At 35.6% G+C, this 10,321-nt stretch overlaps 1 protein-coding gene across 6 annotated transcripts in view; it reads left to right on the top strand.

The window, feature by feature from the left end:
* LOC110443610 (choline transporter-like protein 1) overlaps positions 1-9,998 on the top strand; it is a 73,582-nt gene extending 63,584 nt beyond the window's left edge. For 5 of the 6 annotated variants that reach the window (XM_021487924.1, XM_021487923.1, XM_021487921.1 and 2 more), the window contains 9 exons: positions 1,630-1,816; positions 2,667-2,832; positions 3,270-3,410; positions 4,094-4,209; positions 4,544-4,581; positions 5,783-5,911; positions 6,455-6,547; positions 7,149-7,244; positions 7,799-7,962. In XM_021487924.1, coding sequence (XP_021343599.1) covers positions 1,630-1,816; positions 2,667-2,832; positions 3,270-3,410; positions 4,094-4,209; positions 4,544-4,581; positions 5,783-5,911; positions 6,455-6,547; positions 7,149-7,244; positions 7,799-7,882 — 1,050 coding nt within the window. In that variant the 3' untranslated portion in view covers positions 7,883-7,962. Of the gene's footprint in view, positions 1-1,629; positions 1,817-2,666; positions 2,833-3,269; positions 3,411-4,093; positions 4,210-4,543; positions 4,582-5,782; positions 5,912-6,454; positions 6,548-7,148; positions 7,245-7,798 lie in introns of all 6 variants that reach the window. The other variant, XM_021487919.1, reaches the window with a different exon arrangement.
* Positions 9,999-10,321: the final 323 nt, after the last annotated feature.

Below are 10,321 nucleotides of genomic sequence, written 5' to 3'. Positions count from 1 at the left end.
AATGCAATCATGATATCAGAATAGACCCTGGGGTCTGACCGAACCCCTAGGGACCTAGTTTCTTAGTCACAGCTTGGAAACAGTTGAGAGCCCCACCCTTTAACCGTATATATACAATTGCTGAGTATAAAGAGATGATTGCACATATGCTTCCAGGTTGGCCTTGGGGACTGCCCCACCCTTGGAGACTTAACCCCTGGGTCATAACTTTGAAATGGTTAATATCCCCACCCCAAAACTATATATACAACTGTTGGGCATAAAGAGACGAATGCAGTCATGACATAAGAATTTGTCCCAGGGTCTGCCCCACCCTTGCAGACTGGCCCCTGGGTCATAACTTTGAAACGGTTGAGATCCCCACCCCAAAACTGTATATACAAATGCTTGGCATAAAGAGACAAATGCAGTCACAATATTAGAATCGATCCTGGGGTCTGGCCACAACTCTAGGGACCTACTTTCTGAGTCAAAGCTTGGAAACAGTTGAGATCCCCACCCCATAACCATACATAAAATTGCTGGGCATGAAAAATGTAATATAGCTATGCTACAAGGATTGGCCTTGGGGTCTGGCATATTCCCTTGATTTCATTTTGAGAATAGTTTGCCATGATTGCTTAGGTATCCAGGTGAGCGATACAGGCCCTCTGGGCATCTTGTTCTGGACTGTAATATCATTATCACTTTGACACACAATCACAGGTAAGTTTATTACTAGCGACTGTTACTATGGTAACACCATTACACTAGACTGTAATATCATTATCACTTTGACACACAATCACTGGTAAGGTCATTACTATGGACAGTTACTATGGTAACACCATTACTCTAGACTGTAATAACATTATCACTTTGACACACAATCACTGGTAAGGTCATAACTATGGACTGTTACTATGGTAACACCATTACTCTAGACTGTAATAACATTATCACTTTGACACACAATCACTGGTAAGGTCCTTACTATGGACTGTTACTATGGTAATATCATTTCTATGATATCATCCTTACTATAGACTGACATCATTACCACTGTGACACCATTATCTTGTCCTCGTTACTACTTATATGGTATCAGATGGTTTTCCAATTTATGCAAACATGTTGTCTATCAATGTGTACCTGTGTACCTGCTATGTTGTTTCACACACCCCTTTTAGAGTGTTATGACCACTGATGGATAATCCTCCTCCTAGTGTCATTTAATTTCATGCAGACTTGCATGCCAAAAAACATTCTCCAAATTTTGGGATAATTGGGCTAAGTCATGTTGACCATAAGTAGATTTTTACTTTCTTTATCAAAGAGTATGCGTTCTAGGTACATAGGTACATTTTTCAACACAGAAATATTTTATTGTGTTTGAAATTAATATATAATAGGTAAAAGGTCAATGTATATCCTGTTTTCTGTATCACTTTAATTAACCTCATCAACAGCTTTAAAACCATAATTGTTCTGGTTTTGACATTGACTGTATAACTTTATCATTCTTATGATTTAACCTCTAACTGTATGACTGTTGTAATGGTTTTGACATCTAACTGTATGATAATGGTTATTTTGATATTAATAGCTGTACAACTTGTCTTTTGTAAGGATTTGAACTCACTGTTGTAGGTTATCCTGCTGCTGATTCTGCTGGTGATGAGGAAGAGAATTGCTCTGGTGGTAACACTGTTTAAAGAGGCCGGAGAGTGTGTCCAGGCTATGCCCTGTTTGTTGATACAGCCTTTATGGACTTTCCTCATCCTCATCCTCTTCTTTGTCTACTGGGTCATTATTCTGGCCTATCTCTCTACATCAGGTAAAAATTAACATAATCCTAGCTTAACTCTACACGTGTACATCATCCTGGCCTACCTCTACACATGTATATCATCCTTGCCTACCTCTACAAATGTACTTTATCCTTGCATACCTCTTACATTATCCAGACCTACCTCTACAAATGTACATTTTGTACATCATCCTGGCCTACCTCTACACATGTTCATTATCCAGGCCTACCTCTACAAATTAAATGTACATTTTGTACATAATCCTGGCCTACCTCTACACATATACATCATCCTGGCCTACCTCTACATATGTATATCATCCGGACCTACCTCTACACATGTACATCATCCTGGCCTACCTCTATGCATATGTACATCATCCTGGCCTACTTCTACACATGTATATTATCCTGGCCTACCTCTATGCATATGTACATCATCCTGGCCTACTTCTACATATGTATATCATCCTGGCCTACCTCTACATCTGTACATTATCCTGGCCTAACCTACATTTATGTATATCATCCTGGCTTACTTATACACAAGTACATTCATTCTTGTCTACAGCTCTACATCCTTATACCCTTTGCTACACAAATATATAAATGCTTGATTTTTTTATATGTCGATCTGGCTAAAAGCAGTTCTAGAATATAATCTCAGAGAATTAGGCTTATAGAGGCATTCAGGTTTTGTTGATGCTAGAATCAATAGCAGCAGTAATACTTGCATAACAATGTAAATGCATTATCTTATGATGTATGTTTTATTAGTGATTACAGTATCATTTAAAACTAAATTCAGGTTTATCTTTTATCAGAAATTGACACGGCTTCTATTTTAAAAACTTTTGAATGTTTTTCAATATTTCAGAAATACCGTCACTGGGAGAGAATAATTTTGTACGATATGATGAACATGAGACAGTGTCCTACCTGTGGTGGTACCATCTCATTGGTCTAATCTGGACCAGTGAGTTCATCATCGCCTGTCAGCAGCTTGTCATTTCCGGGGCTGTAGCCACATGGTACTTTGCAAGGTCAGTATGGAGCTAACCTGGGTTTCCCTACCAGTAGATGTTTACATGTTTCAGCTTTTTGTGTGAAATCATTTATTCTAATAATTGACACTTGTTCTCTATTCAGCAACTGCCCTTTTACACAGACATGCAGGGTTCCATTTCCTGTAAGATCATGATCACAGATAATATTATTTCCCAATCAATGAAGTTGGTGAAGATACAAAATCGAGGCTTTTGCATCAACTTGCTCAGGGCCTGTGACACACAAATGTCCTTCAAATAGGGCTCCCTGCTGTTTGCCCTATAATTCACTTGAAAGACAACTTTAGAGATAAAAGAAAAAAAACTACTACAGCAGTAAAAGAGAACTTTAATTATAGGGAACATAAACAGATTGAGTTAATCATGAATACGTGTTGGTAAAGTGGACTGTATTTCACATTTTGACTCTACAGGGACAAGAGCACAGTAAGCTGTCCGCTGTGTAAATCTATCAGTCTGCTGGTGTTCCACCACTTGGGATCTGTGGCCTTTGGAGCATTTATCATCACAATGGTCAAGCTGCCCCGAATGATACTCATGTATTTACAGAAGAAGTAAGTGAACTGATTAATAAAATCTATTACCTATTACGGAGAGAAATCCGGTTATTTCAGTCGAGGGCTAAGATTTGTAATAAAATCTCAATCGAGGTGTAAGCCATGGTTGGGATGTTACAAAATCTTAGCATGAGACCGAGATAAACCAATCTCGCTCAGTTACAGTATAAGATTTTTTTTTCTCAAAACTTTTAATAAAAAAAAACCTATTCAATTTTTCTTAAGACTACAAGTATCCCATCTGGAGCCTCAACAAAATATGGCCTCTACACTACTACTAAAGCTACATTTGAATGCTTCCGTGTAAAAATATATTCAGTCCTTACAAAGAAGACAACACATTTCACAGTGTAGCTTATATTCAATCTAAAACATCAGATATCTAACAACATCAAAACAATACATATAATGACAAAACAGAATATGTATTATGCAGATTGTCAATTTCAAGCCATTAACGAGCAGATGAATATGTCGCTATGTAAAAATTCCACGAAATGTCACTTAAAGGTACCAGACAGATGGGACGAGATAAAAAAATCTAGCATGGGGTATAATATGGGATATCACTGTCTGAGGTGTGAGGTGTCACATTTACTGATACAGACCCATTGAGTATCTTGTGTATGATGTATCATCCACTGAGAACCTAGCATTAATGAAGTCGTTTGTTGCCACAGGTTTAAGGGATCAGAGAACCAGTGTGCACAGTACTGTCTCAAGTGTTGTATCTGTTGTCTATGGTGCCTGGAAAAATGCCTGAAATATCTCAATCAAAATGCATATACTGTTGTAGGTAAGTGGAACCTTGTATGCTTTGCAATGGAGCCTCAATCAAAATGTTTACCAAACAGTGTTAACTAGTAGTCATGTTTAGTTACTGATCTTTTAGCTTTGTTTAGTTTTTCAGTTAGGTTTACAAGATTGAATGCAGTTGTATATTTATTAAAGTGTTGGATCTATGTTAATGTACTTACACAGGGAATGTAATTATTACTACCAACAAAATGCTCAATGACTGCCCTATAATAAATACCAACAGAATGCTCACCAACTGTTCTTGTAGGATTATGATTTCATGTCGATTATTCTACCTGAGCTGAAATATAATCTGTTTTACATTGTTACAGCAATAAGGGGAACCAATTTCTGCTCATCAGCCAAAAAAGTAAGTCCCTTCCTTACCTATTGCTATAGGTAATTATTGATTTTCCATTACCTTTATCAGCAGTAGCCAAATTAGACTTATCACGACTAATATTGGTGCTGAGGTTACCAGATATAGGATAATAATACGACTTTCAGGCTTTTATCACATACCTGTTGAATCTTGTTATAGTAATACAGGCAATTTTCAGACCATGAAATACAACATTCTGTATGTGCAATACGGAATGTTGTATTTACCTACTAGCCGGAACTACTTTTTATGGGAATCCCCTTGTCATGGCAAACCGAAAAGTTCCTGGTATTTGCAAAAAATATCAAAGTTCATAAAACCTTTGTTTTGATCTCTACCAAATACGGAAGGTATGTGATAAAAGCAAGACCACACACTTGTGTTTTTCTACCGATTCAAAAAGCACTCATTTATTGTGCAGACGTATATATTCACTCGTGCGCTCCACGCACTTGTGAATATATTCGTCCACGCAATAAACTTGTGCTTTCTGATTCGTTAGAAAAACGCAAGTGTGTGGTCTTACATATATCTCCCTATGACATTCAGACTTGTGTTTATTAGTATAATTCTGAGGTCAATGTAGACATTACCTTGAACGTTGCATATATATAACCTGCAGAATTGTGTAGAAGTCACATTGAGGGATGTTTACTCACTTGACCTCGACAGGTGTGTAGATTCGACCTTAATTATTGATAAATATAACCTTGACGGTTATATGAATATGATTTTGAACATCTGATAGATATAAACTTAAGAATTGCATAGTAATTACCCGCAGGTTTATGTTGATTTGACTTCGCAGTTTAACAGACTTTCCTACATTTTTGTATATATATGACCCTGACCATTGAGTAGAATGACCTGGCAGTAATAGTGTTGCAGGCCGTTGTTATTAACCCTTTCGCCACTGTAGACCATAATGGACTCATCCTAATAAATGAGTGGTAGGGTCTACTAAAGTTACCTAGGGGTGAAAGGGTTAAGTAGAAAAATACCATGTAGTTCCTTGTCGCATTGGAATCTTCTCTTTTTTGTGATGTCACATTGTTGTTGTCCCATGGTGATGTCGTGCATTACACCCAGTTACAACTCTTTCTTGCACTGGACAGTTCTGTCATATATACACAGGAATGAGAGAAATAGACATTACAGTTGTGTGAATTGTGTCTTTGCATTGTTTCAGGCCTTTTTGACGTTATTCAATAATGCCCTCCGTGTGGTGGCTATTAATAGCGTTGGGGACTTCATTCTGATGCTGGGTAAAATTGGTGTGATGGCTGCCACAGCAGCTGTGGGCATCATCTGGCTCAAGGTCGGTATATGTTTATCTAGGTATAGTGAATTAAATTTCAAGGTTAGAAATTTTCTTTGGTCCTGTTCAAATATTTTTGAGTTAAATATTAAACAAATAACAAATCGAATAGCACTGTTAAGTGGTATGTTCAGGATGATATCTGTATTGTCATGTTTCTGTTGAACTTTAATTAACAGATGTATATCCTTTACAAGGATTTAACTACATTGCATTCATAAACAAATGGTTTTTATTTGATGAATTTTTTTTCATTTGATTAATTACTGATATATTAATTGAAATCTTGTCATTCTTTTGAAAATTTGACATTGTTTGATCAGGAGCACAGTCTTATAAGGCACTTGATTAAAGTAAATTGATAGTTTTTCTAATGAAAGAAACCTTTTCTCTTTGTCATCCTGTAACATTTTCAGTCTAAAAAAGCGATTTGTAACAATATATGACTCAAATGGCAGTTACCCGACTTCAAAATACTGCCAGAAATTGAATTGATGAAACGGAAAAGAAATTTGCCAACGGGTGTTGATATTTGTATTTCAGGACAAGGAGGGCCTCCATTACTACCCAGTTCCGGTTTTACTGACCTGTGTGTTTGCTTTCTTTGTTGCTCACTGTTTCCTCTCGATTTACGAGGTAAGCTTGGAAGACTTGGAGCTAACAGCCTTCTACTAACACTTCATTATGATAACTATTTAGAGCACTTGTCCAACACATCCTATTTGATAGTCAAATATAATTACATCGTAAATTGATAACTTAAAACAATGGGGTATCAGATTTTGTTAATGACCAACTGCTGTGCAGTAACAACCATGCATTGAATACAGACTACCACATGTAATATTTCCCTTGATTTGAAATAAAAGAATAATCGAAGTCACAAAAAAATCTCAATTTGTAATTGCATGTCATACCACTGCCAAAACTGTAATTATACATTGAAAACACTTTCTGCATACCTATAGCTTTGATCAATCAAACCATATCTTGCCGGACCTTATCAGCTACCTGGTCAAGGGAAGGGTCTTTGCCCAATTTCGCTACTGTTATATCCAAAATGAAAATAAGGGGAGGCTACTGTATGTAAGATAAACTACATTGGAACTCTCTAGTGTTTTGCTTCAAGTGGGACAAGGAACCTTAAAACAGTTAAAAACATTTAAAAAACACATTTAAAAAGAAAGCTTTTAAGTAGGTAAATGTATATCAATGATTCTGGTTTATGCTCGTATAGATGGTGATTGATGCAATATTCCTGTGCTTCTGTGAGGATGTTGACATGAATGATGGTTCACCAGAAAGACGCTACTATGCCAGCCCGTCTTTACATGTAAGTTAAAACAGTAAAGTGCTTTTCACTCTGACCTCAAGGACCATGTACACAACCTTTTCGATCAGTGCTCTTCGATTCATAAATGGGAGGGCACTATAATATGGAGAGGAGAATTTAACATAAAATCCCAGAAGTTTTTCCTGCAGGCAATAACTTAGAGAAAGGTGTCATTTCTTTATTTCCTGTTGAGTTTAGCGTTACACGTAAGGTTACACTCTATCAACATGTACTGAAATAAGCAAATTCTTCCTCCTGTGGTTTCAAATGTCGCTTCCTATTTACCAGGAAATAAGCAACTATCGTCCATTATATTTCTGATTAACTAGCATGTTTATCTAGAAATAGAACTTTCACTTAAAAAATTTAATACATTTGATAGGTAATAATGTTACAAATAACTATTTTCAGTTCATAGTGTGTTAAGTAGATCCCATACAATAAGTGACAGGTACTTGTTAGCTAGCAGGAGTTGTCTCCCCATAAGGATTTAGAGAATTCAAACATATTAAATGTTATAAGCATATTTTACTTGACATATTTTGCTGTTGCAGAAATACATTGAAGAGAGCAGTAAAAAGCTAAATGAATTGACAAGGGAAGGTACGGTAGAGGAGACGGAACCAGCAAGGTTGTAACCATAGCAACAGAAAAGCAACCACAGACAGCCTGATTCACCAATCAAATTGGTGCAAGTATTTCCAGGGATTAATATTCATAGAATGTCATCTTCCTATGGTGATTGGCTGAAAATGAATTTTCAGTTTCTGTTAATTTTTAAAAGCTGTGAACTTTAGGAAATGCACTGTACCTTGTATTGAAAGAAGAAAATTATATAAAAAAATAATTTGGGGAATGGTATTTTGTCTGAATATAAGTGTTATATGATGCTGCGCTAGGATGGAAGCTGAGGTGTGGGTGTGTAGTGTTTTAAATGCTGACTGCTATAAACAGTTTTAGAAATTGCTGAACAAATTAAAAATCATATATTTTTCGTACCTAGGAGAACAATACTGACCATTTATTCATTGACAAACAGCTTCAATGTATGTTTTTAGAATAATCTCAAATCAGTAAGAGTAACGGACAACATTGAAGATGCAGAAGTGATTTGATAGCAAATAAAGCCAAATGTGACAACCCAAGGGAGAGTACTCTGTACAATTTTTGAACTAAAAGGTTGTATTTAGCTGTTTAATAGCCATGGACTGGAGCTGAAATCAAGTGCACTAACATAAATTCGGCCAGGGGCTTGGTACATGTGCACTAAAATATACATGACCAGGGGTTATGTGTGCACATACGTTGATTTTACCAGGGACATTGCACATATGCAGTTACATAACTTTGGTCAGACTAACTAGGGCATGATGCATTTAATTTCTGATTCATAGATAATGTTGAAAGCAAATGCTTACTTTGAATATTGGATGTGTCATAACTTTAAATAACTATAAAAATGATACACATTGTATTACATATTGTATGCATGTTTTGTATGATCCTAGGTTTTTAACAGCGTGATTAAGATCATTAAAATGTGTGAATTTTGTCAATATTTGATCACCAACCTGAACCATTTTATAAATGACAAAGTAATAAATGCTTAGGACTTATATTGTACCTAGCTGTTTTAATGCCCTATGTGTATAGTTTATAAAAAAAAGAAATACCTGCTGTTACTTCTATACAAAGCAAGACCTGTATCTTGTTTTCTGCTTAGGTTTCGCTTTTGATATGCATATTGTATCAAATTGTAATATTGGGGTAAAATAGCAACTGAATTTTAATTTTATGCTTTCTATTTTCAAAAGAAAATCAATATATAGATAATTAAACAAATTATGATAACAAATCTGCTGTGAATTGATTAGCTTGTTACTGTTTTGATGGTTTTGGTTGAGAATGTGAAGAATTTTTGTGGTTTATAATCTCCAAATGTCAGTGACATGTAGACACATATATACTTTTATTTTGTATTTTATATGCTGGTTGTACTAGTCTTACCAAGCTGGAATAATTTGCCAAGTGACTGGGTTGCTATTTATGTTATACATTTATTTCATCATTGTAACATTATTTTTTCATCATCGATGATGTATTTACCTATTTCGTGATCAAGGTAGTGAAATCTACAAATAAAAATTCTTCTGCCAAGTATCAGACTTAGTTGACTGTAAATAACATTGCTATACAGATTTTCGCATTTAGATATTTACCTGATACTGTTTCTGAAATTTTGTGACATTGTAGTTTTATGGAAATCTGAAATTATAAGTTTCCTGATGAAAACCTGTCCGTAAAAGAGATTTTCAAATCAAATTGAGAGGTTGTTTATTAACATGTTTATTTAATTGGATTAAGACTGTTTTCAGGTGTCTTTAAGGTTCATGACAACAATAATGATGAATTTCAGGTGCTCTTTCTCCCATAACATTTATATAAAAGGGGAAACTAATGTGTGGTTATATGTAACCATTACCTGGAGGTGTTCCAAATGACCCCAGGAGTAGATAAACATATAAAGATTATGGTAGAAATGTGCATTTACTGATAATATAGGTTTATTTCTTATGTTCAGAGTCCTTTTCATATATCGGTTATACATTATTCCTCATCTGAGCCTTTGATTCACTTTTAACCAGCACCAGGCAGCTGAAATAGTTTCCAATGGCTTGGCTGGAATCATGAAATTTGTCCTACACTAACTTTTAATTGCTTGTGTAAAGTTTTCCTTCTGTCGCTAACCATCCTTGATGTGATTGAGATGCAGGAAAATTTGACCCTCTAGGATAAACCGCCTAGTACAAGTTTTGCCTGTCTTTGTCCCGACACTCCATGGTCAGTACTGACCTATGCCCTCTAGGTCATTGGTTTTAAAGGTCACCCTATCCAGCATAAACACTTGTCTGGAGGTTCTCATTCCAGCATAATGCGTAAATTGGTGCAAGTTTTTAACTCATGTTTTCAGTTTGAAGCTAACATTTATTAATTATGTTAAATAGCCATAGGTGTTGAGATTATATTTTTAAGTGCAAATTAGTTTGTTTGATACCTGTACTTCATTTTTTTTATAA

The sequence above is a fragment of the Mizuhopecten yessoensis genome, unplaced genomic scaffold (genome assembly GCF_002113885.1).
Source record: "Mizuhopecten yessoensis strain PY_sf001 unplaced genomic scaffold, ASM211388v2 scaffold716353, whole genome shotgun sequence".
NCBI classification, from domain to species: Eukaryota; Metazoa; Mollusca; class Bivalvia; order Pectinida; family Pectinidae; genus Mizuhopecten; species Mizuhopecten yessoensis.
Note: the sequence above shows the minus strand (reverse complement) of the source record. Positions and strands in the feature narration are given on the sequence as shown.